The 18,104-nt window shown below is 53.0% G+C and overlaps 1 protein-coding gene across 5 annotated transcripts in view; it reads right to left on the bottom strand.

Annotated features, from left to right (window-relative positions):
• The window catches only part of TPST1 (tyrosylprotein sulfotransferase 1), a 62,846-nt gene continuing 44,742 nt past the window's right edge, over window positions 1–18,104 (bottom strand). For 4 of the 5 annotated variants that reach the window (XM_078611962.1, XM_078611963.1, XM_078611966.1 and 1 more), the window contains 7 exons: window positions 14,448–14,802; window positions 11,087–11,346; window positions 8,632–8,859; window positions 5,160–5,344; window positions 4,865–5,063; window positions 3,623–3,673; window positions 1–2,677 (listed from right to left, as the gene is read on the bottom strand). In XM_078611962.1, coding sequence (XP_078468088.1) covers window positions 2,630–2,677; window positions 3,623–3,673; window positions 4,865–5,063; window positions 5,160–5,344; window positions 8,632–8,859; window positions 11,087–11,346; window positions 14,448–14,616 — 1,140 coding nt within the window. In that variant the 5' untranslated portion in view covers window positions 14,617–14,802 and the 3' untranslated portion in view covers window positions 1–2,629. The remainder of the gene's footprint in view (window positions 2,678–3,622; window positions 3,674–4,864; window positions 5,064–5,159; window positions 5,345–8,631; window positions 8,860–11,086; window positions 11,347–14,447; window positions 14,803–18,104) is intronic. The other variant, XM_078611967.1, reaches the window with a different exon arrangement.

Below are 18,104 nucleotides of genomic sequence, written 5' to 3'. Positions count from 1 at the left end.
TGAAGTGGCAAAACTTTAATAGATTTTGTTGCCGAAATATAATACACTTCACAATCTACTGCATTTTAAATGATTATCACGTAATTCATTTTTATTGGGCACACAATTAAATTGGTACCACGAGTATCTTTGCCACCTCACTTGGCACCGACTTGGGCCCACGATTAGTCTTCAACGCACACCGTCAGCGACGCGGCAACCATGCTAAGAGGTTGAGACGGACGTCACCTGCCCACCGTGCCCCCCCCCCCCCCCCCCCCCCCCAAGATGTTCAGCCTCTGCGACTTTTTCACATCATCTCATATGGCCGTGCGCTGCATCGCGAGTGGTCGGATGTTCGATTTATTTCAGCGATTTTTAAGATGCACTTAAAACTTAGAATGTATGAACGAACCCTTTGCCAAATTTTGTTCCAACGACTACTTTAGCGGGGAAAAAAGTCATAAGCGCTACGAAATAAATACAAGTGTTTCGAGAGGTTATTGAAACCGATTTCAGATATTAATTGCACGTTTAATATATATTTTTTGCTTTACGCTGTCACGTAGCAATGAATGTCATCATGAATTTGAGGTCTTTTTCTGTGTATTTATCATTCTTAAAAAGGTACGGCTGTGACTCAAAGCAAGGCTACACTTACACAAAATAGTCACAAGTATCTAAAGCATAAGCACCATGTTCATAGACCTACCCATGCTTTTCTCTCATCACGCTAACTCATTCAAATATAAAAAATATCTCCCTCCTTTTGTGAACACTGGTGCCAAAACAAAGCGCCACGGTGCAGAAGCTACACTCGCCCGCTTCGTGCCGGTAAAAAAATAAAATTGTTTAATCCGCCCAAACACACAGTGACATTCAATGACCACACAATATGCCAGTATTGTAGTACATACACAGCACACGCAGCAAAGACTTTAAAATAAAAACGATAAAAGTTAATGATATACATCGACATCTCTTCACAGTAGTATAGCATTAATATTTAGCAGGACTGTCTGACAGTCAAGTAAGGGGGCATCACGCCCTGGTGCCCAGAATGCCCGCAACATTTCCATGCGGTGGTGCAAGCTTCACACAGCATCCGCACCAATCGGATACTCCAAGCAAGGCTCTAAAACCTCTCCTCCGTGGCCCGCTTGCATAAAAGCACCTCGAGTATTTGTTTTATTCATACTTGTCTAAAATAACAAGGGCAAGTTCCCTGCGGGTGTCTTTTTAATGCCACGGGGCCCACAGCAGCCCTTGCGGCCTTCCTCGTGATGAACCCTGTTGTGCGTGGCGCGCGGCGGCCAGATGGGGCTCTCGAAACACGGCCGGCGAGACGAACCGGGAGTTCCGTCGTAGCAACGGCAGCATCGATGGTCGAGTCGACTCAACGTGGACGCAGACGAGCGGACGGTCCCGCGGGAGGTCAGAGTGATCCGTCACGGGAGCCAGTTCTGCTTGGCTTCAAAATCTCACCCGCCGGTGGACCTGCAACCATTCACAGCTTTACAGCGACACGCCCACCAACGGATGCAAAGGTGGCGTCGGAGGCTACGCAGGGAAGACTCTCCCCCCCCTCCCCCCCAAACTCATTGGGTCGGAATCGCCCGCAGAGAGAGCACCGATGCACCGTTGCAGTAAACAAAAAAAACCTAGACTACAGTCTACATGACTTGAAGACTTCCCCAAGTGCTCGTTTAACAAGCCGCTCGACCCACGCGAGCGCCACTGCCTCCTGGGCCGAGGTCGCCTCGGGCTGTCTGTCAATCCCTCGCACTGAAGTGGCACCTGCAATTGTCACAGACGGCATTGATTCGCAACCGTTGGAACCTGTCACAATCTGCATCGCTTTTACTTGCAAACTGAATTCGTCTTGCAAGTACACTTTCGCAGACGCTGCTGTGCAAAAAAAACTGTGTACGGTTTCAATAAAATGCGAGTGTACACTTTAAAGTTTGCAAAAAAGCGACCGAATGTATCATAGCAGAAAAGGATGTGTTGAGGCACAACAGTGTGATTATAAAATATTAAACCTGCATTCACAGAATAAAATAATGTAATACCTTAGATTTTTTTCACGATTATAAACACTTTGAAAAATAAATCATCTGTTTCGGCGTTAAAGTTCCACGGCGTGTGTAAACTCGAGGCATGTGTCCCCTCCACCCGCCTTCCCGGCCTCCTCCTGCGTGAGAGATGGTGGTCGCTTGGCTTGGCGAGCGCTCGTTTTTCCTGGCTCACGGTCGGCGCACGCAAGTTCGGGTCAATGCGCTACTCGCTCCGCGTCCTGGGCAAGTCCTTCCCGTTCATTGCAATGCTTGCCAGAGAGGCTCCCCCCGGCGTCTCCTTGAACGGATTTTGCCGACGAGCTTTCACCTGGCGGACGATCCGTCGACGGTGGAGATTGCGTCGAGTTGCGGAAGCGTTTGCGGGGTTCCTCTTCTGGAGTGTAAAACAAAAAAAAAAATCGCAATTCGTGGGCCGTGGTCGTGAGGAGCGTCCGTTCCGGGAACCAATTGGCCGGTCCCCGCTCGTCGCCTGCACTGCAGCGCGTTTTCTTTTTCTTGCCGTGAGTGATGAGGGGGAAAAAACAGAGCCGATCCTCCCCGATACCGGGGGGAGGAGAGAGGGTGGGGGGGGCTCACCCCTCGCTTCCATTTGTAGCCGCACCGCCTGGGTCACTGTGCTGCTGGGAAAGATCACGGGGGGGGGGGGGGGGGGGCGGGAAACAACAGCAAGATGAGTGACCCGCGACGCTAGAAACTGACGTTTGGCACAAATGTAGTTGAGGCTATGGTTATAGCTAGAAAAAACTTAAAAATGATTTTATTCAAAGTTAGATCGCTCGTAATATTTCATTCAGAGGTTCACTGGTTGTTTTTTTTACTCATGTCAGGGAGACAGCCTCAAGTTATAAATTGCTGTAGATCTCATGGCACGTGTGTAAGAACAATCATCTCTGTCAGTCGTGAGCCCAACAATTTGGCTCCCGTGGGATGCAATACTAATGCCAAAAGAAAATCCCACAACCAGTTGCTGGAATATATACTCGGAGAGTCTGTTGATGCGCAAGCGGTGTGCGTAGAGGTGAACGTGAATCCCTTTAGCAGGTTCCTTCTCCAAGCAAAGTCGTATCGGCTGGGTCATGTAAGCCCGCATGCCTAATCACCTTCTGTTTGGCTGGATAAAAAGTGGGACAAAATAGGCATCACATTGGCTGTGGAAGAGATGGGCTGTAGAGGTAAAGTGGACTCCTAACCCCCCCCACCCCCCCAATTGAGTGGTGCAAGTGGTGTAAAGATTGGCTTCTTTGCCAAAGACTTAGTCAAGGACCCAACGGAGCGGTTTGGTGGTAGCCGCCCTCCAACAATGGAAGTCAGCGGAGCGCAAGGCAACGTGCCAAAGTGCCAGGTAGCGAAAACGCGGCAAGCAGCAAGTGCCGGCGGTGCGCATCTTGCCTAGCCACCTAAATCGATTTCCGGACATGCTCGTTGTATAATGAGGTGTCAACGTTCAATGTGAAGGATTTTGAAGGCAAGGTGACGCCCCGAAGGTCTTTGCTACGTATGCTGGGTGCGCACACGCGCACGCACGCGTATTTTGCAATGCAAACGATGTTGAAAGGAGATCGTACCGAAAGGGCACGCTTTAAACTCTGCGGTAAGCGGAACTCGCCATTCTTTATCTGAAAAATAAAACACGAAACGCGCAATTACAAACATTGCCCTGACAATTGCACAAAGATGAACCAACTTTTACAGAGCTCAACCCACAGAGGGGTACGTGGACAAGAGACTGAAGCGATGACAAGTGGCTGTGTTAGGGGTCCATGGTCAGGATTTGACTGCGTTCAACTGTGGACTAGAGACTCTGAAGCGATGACAAGTGGCTGTATTAGGGAGTCTATGGTCAGGATTTGACTGCGTTCAATTGTGGACTAGAGACTCTGAAGCGATGACAAGTGGCTGTTAGGGAGTCCATGCTCAGGATTTGACTGCGTTCAACCGTGGACTAGAGACTCTGAAGCGATGACAAGCGACTGTATTAGGGAGTCCATGGTCAGGGTTTGACCGTGTTCGACTGCGAGTTGGGCACTCTGCCAATCCTCCACCGTCAAAGTTCACAGTTCACCTCCAAAACCGAGCTTCAAAGTCACGGAACCCAAGTGGGGAGGAGGCACGTGGTGGCATCAGGAGACGTGGGTGGAGAGGTGCGAGGAATTTTCTTGGTTTTCTTGGGGAGGTGGTATTGGGTGCCATAGGGTGGTGCCGGGAGGTGTGGGATGGTGAGGGGGGGCATCGGGCCCGCGTTAAGACAAGGGTTGGACGTGGGGAGATGTGGTATGGTGAGGGGGTTCGTGTGGCATGATGGAGTGGCTGTGGGAGGCACTGGAAGAGATTGGGATGCGTAAAGTCACAAGGGGAGCCATCGTGTGTTGTGGGGGATGCACGGGGCAGCATTGGGAGGAAGTGGGATGGCGTGGAGAGATGTAGAGAGAGATCAGTTTAAACACGTAAGCTTTCGCGACCAATATCATCCATAAGAGGTTTTTTGGATTAAATCGCGTGAATATGTGTCGTTAAAACCCGCCACCACCCGACACAGCCAACTAGTAAAGGTTGTCACGTAAACAGAATATTACAATTCGTCACTAGTCCAACACACCGGTGTGCTGTACTAGTGACGAAATGGCACGTTCTGTTTATGTGACAACCCTTACTAGTTGGCTGTGTCGGGTAGTGGCGGGTTTTAATGACACTTTTATATATTTACGCGATCTAACCCAAAATAAACCCTTATGGATGTAGAAAGATGTCGAATTAAGTAGGGGGGGGGATATCTGTGGGAGACGTGAAAGGTGTGTGCAGCGGCCTACCCGCCGGGTGTTCTCCAGCACGCGGGGATCGGGGGAGCCGTAGTTGGGGGGGTTGGCGTACGGGTCGTAGCCCAGGCGGCTCAGCATGGGCGCAACGTGCGCCATGTCCCGCACCACGTCCTCTGGGATGCGTCCCACCCACTGCGTGAGCGCCTCCAGGTTCACCGGCTTCACCACCTGGTCTGTGGACCGCTCCACCCTGACGCACGCACGCGCGCACGCGAATCGACAACGACTTTGCGGCAGAGGAGCGTAGTGACCCGTGCCGGGCGTTCCGTGCCGTGCGCGCCCTCACTTGGAGAGGGAGATGCCACCGGCCTTGCCGACCATGTCCTCGTGCCGCAGCACCACGTCGTCCCACGGCACATCCAGGAAGCGCAGCACGCGGCGCAGCACCGACTCGGGCTGCAGCACCAGCTGCTCGTAGTAGACGGGGAGGCAGCGCAGGGAGCCCACGGCCACGCACTGCGTGTACATGATCTGCACACACGCGCACAAAACGCGTCCACGCACGTGAACGCACGCCCATGCTAGCGAGCGAGCGAGCGAACGAGCGTACCGCACGTGTGCGCCATAGAGCTGGGATGATTGGTCGATGACGGCGATTCATCGAACAGGAATCGTGAGCGGGTTACGTTTTTTGCGGTCGATTACTCGGGGCCTCTTTAAAAATGGCAACCAGCCCGAAGACTTTTCAGATGCAGGAAACCCCCTAAAAAAACCAGGGTTATGACATCACAAAGTCCTGCCCATAACCCCTCGTCCAGCGGCACACGTGGTAACGGAGGCGAGAGCTTTCGTTCCGGCAAACTGAGCAATCCGATTAGTCGAGCAATGAAACCGACAACGAGTAGCGCGATCCGCTGCTTACCAGCGGTCAATTACGATTACTCCAAATCAATCGGACGGCCCAGCCGCGACGTGCGTGCCAGAGTGTGCGAGCACGCACACAATTGCACACAATCGCAAACGCGCGCGCTCGCACACAAAAACAAGTGCACAGACGAGCAACGCGCACACCTGCGAACACCGCCCGAGTACGCAACGGACCAACGCGCATGCACGAACATCTTCGTCATGGTCAAACCCAGTATCGAAACTCACGCATATGGTGAACACAAAGTGGGGGGGGGGGGGGGGGGAAGGGGCACTCCAGTGGGAAATTCACTCTTGACAGGCGTTTGTGAGTTTAGCCCTCCCATCAAACGGTCAGACGCTACGATTGATCTGGAGTTCGCCGGAGGGCTATATCTCCTTAATTAAGCACCATCCTTTATTCAGATCATAGTTTGTTTGTTTTTTACACCAAGTTTTCAGCCTACACACAAACAACACAAACAACAACAACGTGCCTCGTCCCATACGTCTGATGGCCAGCTCTGTGTCAGTGCATTGCTTTACGGGACAACAACAACAACAAAACCTTTGTAAGAACAAACGTAAAAATGTGAACGGCCCACCTCGTCACCTGTAATTGAGCACAGGCTCAAGGCGGTCCTCACGGCTGAAATAGCTTTACAATGGACGATTGCCTGCAAGGTGGGTGCGTGCGTGCGGGATTCACAAGACATTGATTTTAAATCAGGGCCAGGCCAGCAGGTAGGGGGGGGGGTCACTCTCTCTACACAGACACACAAGGGCACGGGCACGCGGGAACATTAGGCATTCCGCACGCTCGCCCAGGCCACAGCGACACGGGCGACGCGCTGGGTGGGGCGGTGGGTGGGTGGGGGGGGAAGGCTGCCGTTTAAAAGAGTATTTGGCTGCTATTAAATTTCCATGCAACGGCGGGCCACATCGTTGCGTTATCGTTAGTGGCCAGGTCGCTTCTGAAAAAGAGGACCGTAGCTCAGTTGGGCCTTACACCTCCTAAATTAACATTTTATGTAAAATGTGGATGGCCAGGCGGTGAGCGGACATTCTCCGGGGACACATTACATCTCCCCGCTCTTAATCAGCTCGAGCCAGCCCTGGCTTTTACACACGAGGAGGCGGGGGGGGGTGGGAGCCGTTACACTCAGAGGGAGCCCAACGTCGACGTCGCAGCCGCGATGCCGACATGCGGCGTGGGTGGTCCCTCTGTGAATGCCACGGAAGTGGAGCACGGGGGGGGGCGGGGAAGTGGAGGAGGCAGGACAGCAAGTAGGTTTCCTCACGTGGCCCCTCACACGCCGCGCCTCTGTGGGATTTTGAACGCCTCCCTCTCCTGAACGCCTCCTCATTCAGTATGCTGAATGAGGAATTGGCCATACATAACAATGGGAGTTTAACACGTAGGCTTTCGCGACCAATATTATCCATGAGAGGATTTTTTGGGTTAGATCGTGTAGATATAAATGTGTCGTTAAACCCACCACCACCTGACACAGCCAATTAGTAACGTTTACTATTTCAGCACACCGGTGTGTTGGAGAGTAAACCTACAACATTTACAATTCGAGTCCCATGACATTTCGCCGCCAATTATCTAATCTTATGCAACCAGCCTCATCGGGCGACAGCCAGAATTGTTTCGCTCTTAAATGCCATCTTCAGACTTCCAGAGAGGCATTCCTGGGCGCATGAGGTACGACCGCCACCGCGATCGGGGGACAGAGCGAGGGCCCGCGCGTTGTGTGCGTGCCGAGTGCTCGCAAGGCGTCGCCGAGTACACATTTCTAGCGGCCAAGGAGGGCGCGACACGGAACGTTTGTATTCGTAGCGGCCCGTGGGCAAGGCGAGCGCGAAATCGTTGCCGAGCGGAGGTTCGCGCACGGAGCCGTGAGCGTGCGGCTGCTGCGGCTGCTGCTGCGGGTGCCTCCCCACAACAAGCTCGCAGCCACAAAGAGCGTGCCACCCAGTGACGACGTCGGATCCGTTTGGCAGCATCGCTTGTAAACGCGACCGCCAAGGCTCACCTCGATACCGTGAGACAGCGTTGCTACTTCGGCGTAACGCTGCCAAAATTGTCAAAATGGTGACCTTGACGAGTGCCCTACCTACCACGGGTGGGCAGGTGGGCGAGGCACGGGGATCGCGCTGTCGACGCGAAGCAATGCGAGGAATGTCGCAATTTTATAGCGCATCTACGTGCGACCTCAACACGTGGCCGAGAGAGGTTATCGCCAGAAGACAAAGGAGGAGAATAAGACCTTGTCACGAAGGTGGGAATGGAGATTAAATTGAATGGAGATCATTTAAAATCGCCCATGCCTTTACTTCCAATGCGCAAACCGCAGAGCACGTCCCCGACGCGCAGCTTCAAGGGACAGTGCAGCCGAGTGCATGTGACGGAGCCAGCGATACGTCCAAGTGCTGATCCCTCAAGGGAGCCCTTGGAATTGAGCGGAGAGGCGGAGGCAGCCATGCAGACACCTGCCCCGCCACAATCGCAGAGCCGCCTCGCACGCACACACACACGGCGTTTTAACGGGCAAGCTCTGTGCCGGGGCGGGGTTCGGTTGCGGTGGAGCGGCGGTTGGAACAGGGCGCTAAGAAACCTGGCAACTTCCAATTTGACGCCCGATTTCCTGTATGTGAACAATATTCGTTGCAAGTTGATATCATAACCAATTCTGGGGCCTCCCAGAATTGGTACTTTGTGATGTGCGTACGCATCAGCACTGGGGAAACAAATGTGGTCGTGCGCGGTGCTGAACCAACCACCCGCTGCCAGGCGCTCGCTAATAGCGCTTGCCCCAACAGTCCATACAGGGGTTCTTCGTCATTGTGTGTTGTGGGGGGGAGGGTGGGGCGGGTAGGGTGGGGCGGCACGGGGCGGCGCGCACCTCGATGGCGCGGCTCCACTTGGAGAGGCAGTCGCGGTAGCTGGAGAGGTCGAAGCCGGCGATGGTGACCTTGCGCGAGATCATCGAGTGCACGGAGGCCCGTCCGTCCCGCAGCATGAGCAGGAAGCGCGCGCGCGGGAACAGGCGACCCAGGTAGACGAGCGACTTGAGCGCAAACGGGTCCTTGTTGCAGAGCCGCTGCGCCGGCTCGCCGTGCCCCGCGATTATCTGCGCGACACCATAGCAGCGATCGCACCGTCACCCCGCGGGGGCATTTACCGCCATTCCTTCATTCACCTCGGTCACCTCGCTCGTGCTTTGGGAAAGTGATTTAAATGAGGCTACGAAACAGAGGCGGATCTCGAAACTTCCCAATGGGGGGGTTTGCGTGTGGTGCGGTGCCAGAAGTTCAAGCTTTTTAAAACGGACCCAACAGGAACAGAAAAAAAACCACATTCACTGCATGTGTCTGTCCCTTAATTCAGCAGCATGCACGTGAATGAACGGACAAGCGAAAAACAGAGGGCATGAAGGTTTTGTGCTGCGGTTCAGCTTGAAAAGGGGAAACTCACTTCCGATCTGTCTCTCATCGGTTAAAAATAAATTGCAGGTACCAATGGACTCAAAGCAATCCATGGGCTTTTTTTTTCTTATTCAGAACAGGAGGAAGTTCAATCGGATCACGGTAGGAAAACACTGCTGGTGAATTCACAATTAAAAAAACGGCAATTACCAGTGAGAGCTAATAGACTGAGTGATTGATTTCTCTATCGATCGCTCGTTAGGGTAAATGCGGGGGAACAGCCGGCTGCTCTGACATTAAACGCAACATAAAGAGGCAAGAGGGGACACACGCACGGGGAGGGGGGAGGGCTCCTGGCCCCCGTTTCGCTTACAGACTCGGCAGCTCCAAGAACCTGGGTTCAAGCCCCCCCGGTTGGGCCACAGATAATTGGCTTTCGACACTCCAGCACAGTCCCCCCCACCCTCCCGACCCCTCTCGGCGGGGCTCGCCGCAGTGCAGCTGTCAATGTTTACAGATGCCAGATGTCGTTAGCGAGCGACGGGGGGGGGGGGGGGCGACTCGTGCTACGCCGCTCCACATTCCGTAGGACGCGGAGTGGTGCTCGTTCTCGTATCGATCTTGGAGGAGGAATGGCGAGGGGAGGACGGCGGACGGGCCAACGTTCGAACCAGGAGCTTGAACGCAAACGCCTCGCGAGGGCGAAACCGAGTTGCCCCCCACGGGCTCAAGGCTGTCACGCCGTCAAAAAAACATAAGTAACGAATGCACTGAAGAAATACGGTGCCAGCTAATCAGGACCGTTCCCGGGGTGGTGGGGGGGGCCGGGCGGTGGGGTGGCGATGGGCTAACGTTGCCGTGAAATGGAGCAAATGGGATGAGCAGTAGGGCATTTCAAAAATGCATCGGTTAAAATTGATAATTTCGCTTTGCAATGCTAAACGTCAAAATAGCGACTGTCAGCGAGAGTCGTGATGTGAGGGGGGGGGTGGGGGTCTCGTTGCTCGGAATTTCTCTCCCCGTGTGCTTCTACTCTGCTCCTCTTCTCAAATCACATTCACTCGGCAGTACAGGTAGTCCTCGACTTACGAACGCCCGCACTTACGAACACCACCCGCACTCACGAACCAGCTTCCATGAAACATTGTTTTCTTTTTCACATTACCTTCAAATGCAAACTCTCGCTTGCAAATTGAACCGCGTCACTATTTTGTTTGGTCTCGTGCCGGGAGCGAGTGTTTGTGTGTGTGGGGGGGGGGGCATTTAAATTACACAGTAGATCACCGTGTTCTGACTTACGAACCCGTTTGACTTACAAACGGGTCTCGGAAACTAATTGTGTCCGTAAGTCGAGGACTGCCTGTACTCAGATCTCGTTCCACTACTCCATCTGCCCTGCACCGGCAGCTCCACAGCTAAGTTATAATTGCCCAAAACATCGAAGTCTCAGAAATCCCCACCGAGACTCTCAACTTATTAATTCCTCCTCCTTTCCCTTAGAGCGTTTATTTCGGCCTTCCCATCTCTGCCTTTCAAGACTCTATCTTCTTTCATCGGTCTTTCTTTCTTAATTGTCCACACCCCTGCACCATATAAGAGCACTGCTGATTGGCTGCAGCATTTATGTTAATTTCTCATGGCAGCGGCGTGAAGGTGGTGGTGACGTGGAGGTGGGGTGGTTAGGAGTTTGGGTGAGCGCTGCCGATTTTCGCGACAGTGCCGTGATGGAGGTGGCCATGGCAGTGGTGGCGTGGGGTTCGCTGGTCGTATTTCTTTGTAACGTTCTTGTGAAGGTATCGGTGCATCTCGCAACGGTGCTGCGGTGGTCGTGACGACGCGGGCGGGAGGCGGGGGGGAGGTACGTAAAACTTATTTCGCACCGCACGTAGCCAACCGCGCCAAACCTAATCGCGAGGTGCGGCTCCTCCTCACCTGCAGGATGAACGCGCGCACCGCGTCGTCGAGCACCCGCTCCGTGACGCCGGCCTCGTCGAGCCGCACGCGCTCCCGCTCCGAGCGCGCCCACGCCTCGCGCATGGCCAGCAGGCGTGGAACGACGCGGGTCTCCTCCCCGCAGCGCACCGCCGGGTGTGCGTCCAGCATGGCGCGCATCAGCGTCGTGCCGCTGCGCGGGACGCCGCCCACGAACACCAGCTCCGCCTGCTCGTCCAGCTCCAGCAACGGGCCGCCACCTGGCACGCGGCACGCGGCATGCGGCACACGGACAACGGCGTCAACAGCAGTAACAACAGCAGCCATCACCGCGGCATTCGCGCCAGCCTCGGAACGCTTTGATGACGCGTTTATAACAAGGGGTGCTAAGGGTCACACGGGTTAACCCGACTGAGATGATGGGCAGATGCACCACCTGTGCTCCCCACCACCTGTGCCAGGAGTGGCACTGTTGGCACAGAGACATCCCGACGTACGGATATGCAGCTAGACACAGACGCATGACACGCTCGCACAGATATGTTCACGAAAGGCAAAGAGCCACTGCGGAGGCTTATTAGCCAGAGGACAAGCGCTGCAACAGAGCATCTATGAAGGGCGGTGGGAGGCACGAGTGGGTGGTGTGGCCAGGATCACACCCGCCCACCTTTGTTTCCCCAGTGCTGATGTAAACGCACCACACGAGGCCCAGGACCGGTTTAGACTCCAAGCTGGCCCGTGAGCGGGAATCGAACTCGGGTGAGTTGGGTTTGTAGTGCAGTGCGCTGACAACTACACTTACCGCTATCCACGCAAGTTCAATAAAAATTGGACACATTTCAACGTACAGTATGAATAATTTCAAGAACGTGTTCAAATTGGAAAAATGTATATATATAAATGTATGCGTGTTGTGAGCGTGATCCGAGACATCTCTGGCTGATTCTGTTGGCTGCTATGATGAGGAAGTCCACGTGGGAGTCTAAATTCCTGCACTCAACATCGATTCATCTAGCGGGCTCCCTCGTGCCCTGTCGGTTCACTTTGCTTTCAGTAAGAGTCACGTGCTCGCTGTGCCCTGGAGGAGAGTCTCTGAACTCATTAATTAGGCCCCAAATGTCACCGCACTTTCTTTTCCCCAACTTTTAGCAATAATCGCAGAGTGGCACAGAAGCGAGGCCCGATGGCGCAGGGAAGCAAGCGAGTGTTCGAGGCGATTCGCGTTTCCTGCTAACGTGGCCAGAAATAAAAATTAAAAATTTATTTTTTATAGTTCATTTATCAGGCAAGGCCCACCGATATATTAGCTCTTTGTCATAGGCGACCTGGTCACGCACGAAAAGCTTATTAAAGTGGCTTATCATGTCGGAATTTATAGGAATAGCCGAATAATCAAAACGCACGTTTCTAAATGAGGGCAAAAAAAAAAAACTCAGAGGACCCTGATAAAAATCCACGCAACCATGGGGAGAACAGGCAACCTCCAGATATGCCTGCGTCGTCAGGGTTGGGATGGAACCCTCGCGCTCCTACACAGCACGCGAGCAATAAGACCATCATCCAAGTGAGACGTTCTCATCTCCGTCAACCCATGGCACATGGGTCTGTCCCGTGAACTCCTGAGGCCACTTCACATGGCCTCAAAGTGCACCTAGCCTGGCACACTCGCTCTTTTTCAGAGGCGACCTGCCCACGCATTAAGTGGCTAATCATCAAATGTGGGCATTTATATTCGCAGCCAAATAATCTAAAACGCGGTTTTTATAAATTGAGGAGGGAAAAACCGGAGGACCCGGAGAACAATCCTCGCGACCATGGGAGAGAGAACACGCACATTCCAAATAAACGGTCGATGTCACGGTTTGGATTGAACCCACGATCTCCTGCATAACAGGCGAGGGAGATACCATCTTGCCGTCACATCTGAGCAACGAGCCTTTCATCCTAGTGATCGACACGAGTATGCACTGGGGGATCGTAACTTTGTACCCCTGACTTCCGATAACTCGGTGACACAAAACTAAGCATCGGCTGGAGTTTCAACAGAACTGCTTGTGCACATGGGTGTTGTTGAATGCATGTGTGCATGTATGTACCTGTTAGTTTATGTATCGGGAGCAGTAGTGTAGTGGTTAGCACGTTGCGCTACGAATCCGGCGAACCAAGTTCCATTCCTGCCCAAGGCCAACACCAGTGACGATTATCTGAACTCGGTCCTGGGCGTCCCCTAGGTCGACTCAGCCTCAAATGAGTACCTGATACGGTGTGTTAACATCGCCACTGGGGAGACAAAGGCGGTCGGGCGTGGTGCTGGCCACCCACTCCCTCGTGTGCCGTTCCGGCCTTCATAGGTGCTCGCTAACAGCCCTTACCCCAACAGTCTGTTACAGGCTATACGAGGGATCATCGTCTTTGTTAGTGTATGTACCTATTAACCTTTGTACATGTGTGCGTGCGTGCGTGCATTAAATTGACCAAGGTTATAAAAACTTGGGGAAAGAAACGAGGAAAGGGGAATTCTAAAGTAGAGCAGTGCGAGACAGGAACAGGAAAGAGAGATGAGGTGAAGCAGTCTGGCAGACCGAGTCCTCATCACGGGTGGAGGAATCAACGAGTGAAGTTCGTGGCAACAGTAACCGTGGTGATAGCGAGAGAAGAGTGAGAAGGAGGTGACCGACCGCCACTGAAGCGAATCAGCGAGCGCTGGATCATCAATCAACGTGGAGGGCTTTACATTGACTTCCACCGAGTACAGAGTGCAGTTATGACAACAGGTTTCCGAGTCTGTGCTTTGTACGGCGTTAAAGAAGGTTTTGGCAACGGTTCCGGTAACCCAATGTCACAGGCGTGAGCGATCACGCGTCCGTTGCGTGGCAGTGGTTCCCAGCCAGAGGTCCGCAGACTGCCCATCGTTCGAAAGGCCTTGGGAGAAATTGTTCAACTCCTGCAGATATTACTCCGAAACTCCACCGTTTGTTACTGCTCATTGCACAACCCGGCAGCATCGGCCAACTCGTTCGTGCGAGCCATTAACCTGCAAAAGTTATTTTTTTTATGGATTTTGAATGAAAAATTGACAGCACTTTAAGTAGTTTTGCATGTTTTTAAATGTTTTATCAGGGCACGGCGATACCATTTGTCTGCGGGTCTAGAAAGGGAAGAACCAATGCTGTGGCGGCTTAGTTGCAGGGAATGACTCGTGTCAAACACCAGAGGTTCCACAGGGATACAAATCCGATTCAGGGCACCTCCAATTAGCACGGTTGGCTACGTACGGCGCGAAAGAAGTTCAACACACAGGGCACGGTCACCGAGAGGCAGCGGCGAAGAAGGCACCGCACACAACCACGCGCGTCCGTACCATTCGCAGCCGCGGAGCGGTTGTGGGAGAGGCCTGGGGAGAGACGCACGGAGACGCGGGCCCGTGACCCCGAGCGGCACTCCAGCGACTGCTGCCCCACGTAAAGCACGGCGAGCAGGCAGGCCAGGCCCGACAGCACCAGCGCGGCCCGGCGGCCCGGCCACCGCATGGCGGCGCTCGCCACGCTCCGCGGGCCGGACGCGCGCAGGCCTCGCCGTGGGGTGGGGGGGGGGGCCCTCCACAGACCGCGAAGGCCTCACGGGCCGCACGAGACCCGTGCCATCGCGAGGCGGCTCCGGGTCACGGCGACGGCGGCCGGGGTCACTCGACAGCCAGGGGGACAGACCAAGCGGACCTGGGAAACAGAATCATCGTCGTCACCACCATCGTCGTCATCAGCTTTAAATCCCACGACCACACAAACGATACCTTTGGCACCTCCCATGACGTCCCATGCAAAAGATTTCAGTTTGACGTTTTAACGTCTTAACACCCCCTGGTTTATATGGCAGAAAGGGTAAAACCTATTTTTATTTTTGATACTGGCAAGGGAGGTCCCCATGATGATGTCGCTGCTCACCGAGCACTCAATGTCCTGATAGTGGCATTGTGTCTTTGTGCTTATTCTTTGGGTCTTTCGGTAAAGCCACGTCGATAGAAAAATAATAAAATAATAATATTATTATTAAAAATATAAATATTATTATTAAAAAGAATAAAAATATTATTATTAAAAAGAATAAAAAATATTATTTATATATATATTATTAAAAATATTATTTTTTTATCCACGAGGCTTTACCAAAAGACCCAAAGAATATGAATTCCTGCAGTCACGAAAGCTTTAAGTCAAGATATGTCTTTGTGCTGTTCGCCTTTTAGCGTCCTGTTGAGACGAGGCTCTAAAAAATGCTGTCTTTGGCGTGGACCAATCAGTTTCACAGACAATGCATCATATACTGTCAGAGCATGTCTTTTTTGTTTGCATGTTCACCACAAGTTTATGTGATTAATGCACCAAGTACATGATTCCTTGCAAAAGGTTTCAGCTTGGTGTTTTAATATCTTTACACCTCCTGATTCTTATATTTTGATACCTTTACCTTCTCGATGCTGTAGTTGTGGGCCCCCCACTGCATCCCCTAATAAAGACCCCTTCTTCTCCGATGCCCCTCCCCCTCCACCCCCCACATTAGCAGCATATCCCTCTTTATTGTACAGCATCTGGAACGTACACAGTGAAGTGACTAAATGCGACCACATATCGAGCTGTAGTGTATTTATAATGCACAACCCTCCGGTAAGCACGGTTGGCTACGTACGGTGCGAGAAAGAAGTTCAACATACGTACACACAACCCACGGCACGGCAACCTCAGAGGAACACGTTTGCAGAGTTACGTGCTAAGAAACCGGAAAACGCAATTTGCAAGCAACAAAACCGTGCCAAGTTACACAACGTTAGTTGAAGCAATTATTACAGATGACTGTTAAACCGAAAGAACAAGAAATCTTCGTCCTATCAAAAACAGTTAAACTGGGAAAATCATTGCAATGTCCTCCCCCCAGCCAGGGCGACCCCATGAGCCAGAGGTCAAGTTCTGTGGGTTCGGAAAAACGAGCCAGAGGTCAAGTGCTGTGGGGTCGGGGAAACCAGCCAGAAGTCAAGTGCTGTGGGGTCGGGGAAACGAGCCAGAGGTCAAGTGCTGTGGGGTCGGGGAAACAAGCCAGAAGTCAAGTGCTGTGGGGTCGGGGAAACGAGCCAGAGGTCAAGTTCTGTGGGGTCGGCAAAACGAGCCAGAGGTCAAGTGCTGTGGGGTCGGGGAAACGAGCCAGAGGTCAAGTTCTGTGGGGTCGGCGAGACGAGCAAGAGGTCAAGTTCTGTGGGGTTGGCAAAACGAGCCAGAGGTCAAGTGCTGTGGGGTCGGCAAAACGAGCCAGAGGTCAAGTTCTCTAGGGTCGGCGAAACGAATCAGAGATCAAGTTCGGTGGGGTCGGCAAAACGAGCCAGAGGTCAAGTTCGGTGGGGTCAGAGAAACCCATTTGAGGCAGCGAGGGAGTTAATCGTTTCCTTCTAAAGGGCTCCTTAGGCAACATTCGTGCTCGTTTCCAGATCTCGTCCAATACAAAGTCGCAAAAACTCACTGGGGAAATATTTCCACCGAATGAATGTGCCAAGCACCGTAATAAAATTAGAGAGTCAACAACTACAGAATTGCATTTACGCGGGCACTTAATTTTAATCCATCGCAGCAGCGGTGAGATTTACTCGCCGCGTAAAGCGATGATGCCCATTTGCGCCTCGCCCCGACGGCTTTGGGAATTCAATGCGCATCGTCTATTGAGAGAGGAATTTACACAAAGCCTGCAGAGCCTCACTTTTGTTGGATCAAGGCACCCTTTTACCATTGCGATCACACCGCATCATGCGGTGCTGCAGTCGTTCCTTTTTGAAGCGACGGAATGCATCCATACTCTTTGGTTCTTCCGAAAGAACCAAAGAGTATGGATCCCTTGCAGTCACGAAAACTTCAAATCTAGAAGGAATGCATCTACACACCTGCCCCCCCCCCCCCCGGAGGTGTTTCACAGACCCCTGCAGGCCGCAGTGTCTTTTGAGGACCTCCTAATGATGGCCGCAGCAGTGTCTAAGAGTTGGTTGGAGTCATGTTTAATTGCAGCGTGGAGCTACAAAGTGACCAGGAGATGGCAGTACGGCAAGTGGATACCCGACCCATCTGTAGAGACCTTTAAGTGTTATCCCCCACATATGCGTGGGTTTTCTCCGAGTGCTACCATTGCCTCCTACATGCATTGCCTTCTCCCCCGACACCTCCGATAAGCAGGGTTGGCTACGTACGAAAGAAGTTCAACACACGTGTGTACAAGTGTGTTCCTTCAAAATAAGTGGCGAGCGGTTTCGATAATTGCAGGCGCCGACCGAGAGCCGTGAGGCTACGCGAAACCTCCCGGGACAAATACAAGGCAGCGTAATGCGTAGGCCTGGCCATAGTTGGAGGTCGACGTGTTACCTCGACACGAACGGTGGCAAAAATGGTCGGGGGACGGATTGAATCCCGTCCCGTCTCTCCCCAGCTCCGCCACGTCTAGACGGTGGCATCGCGGGGGACACGCTCCACCGCCTGCTGCAATTGCAGACGACGTTAAAACACCGACCGATATTTTAATTGGAAGAGCGTGCGCTCGCGAGGGTCGCGTTGCGCCTTTCATTTTGGGAGGTGGGGGGCGGTTGGGGTGGGGAAAGGTATGCGCACAAACAGCGCTCCGTTTACTAAACGTGAACACTAAATGTGCCCTTACTTGTACGCCTGGGTCGGTTACGAACCGCTGCTCAGGTTTAGCCGGCAAGAAAGGGTCGCAAGCCCCCCCCAGCCCCCCCCCCCCCCCGTCGCACTCTCACCCGCGCACGCGCTGCCATCGAGCGCCGATTAGTGCGGGACGAACGGCTGATTTTTAAAAAGCCAGCAGGCTTGGCAGGCACTGAAGCGGCAATTTGATGGTAGGATGGGGATGATTTCGTTTTGTTTGTATGCGTTTGGGCGATTTGTTTACCTTTCTTGTACTCTGCGCTCCCATCATGTTTTTGCACTGTTTGTTGTTGTAACGTCTTTACCCGCCCCGAGCGAATAATCTGTGA

Source organism: Lampetra planeri, chromosome 37, assembly GCF_965212315.1.
Source record: "Lampetra planeri chromosome 37, kcLamPlan1.2.h2, whole genome shotgun sequence".
Taxonomy (NCBI): Eukaryota; Metazoa; Chordata; class Hyperoartia; order Petromyzontiformes; family Petromyzontidae; genus Lampetra; species Lampetra planeri.
The sequence above is the reverse complement of the archived record's forward strand: the minus strand, read 5'-3'. Positions and strand labels throughout refer to the sequence as shown.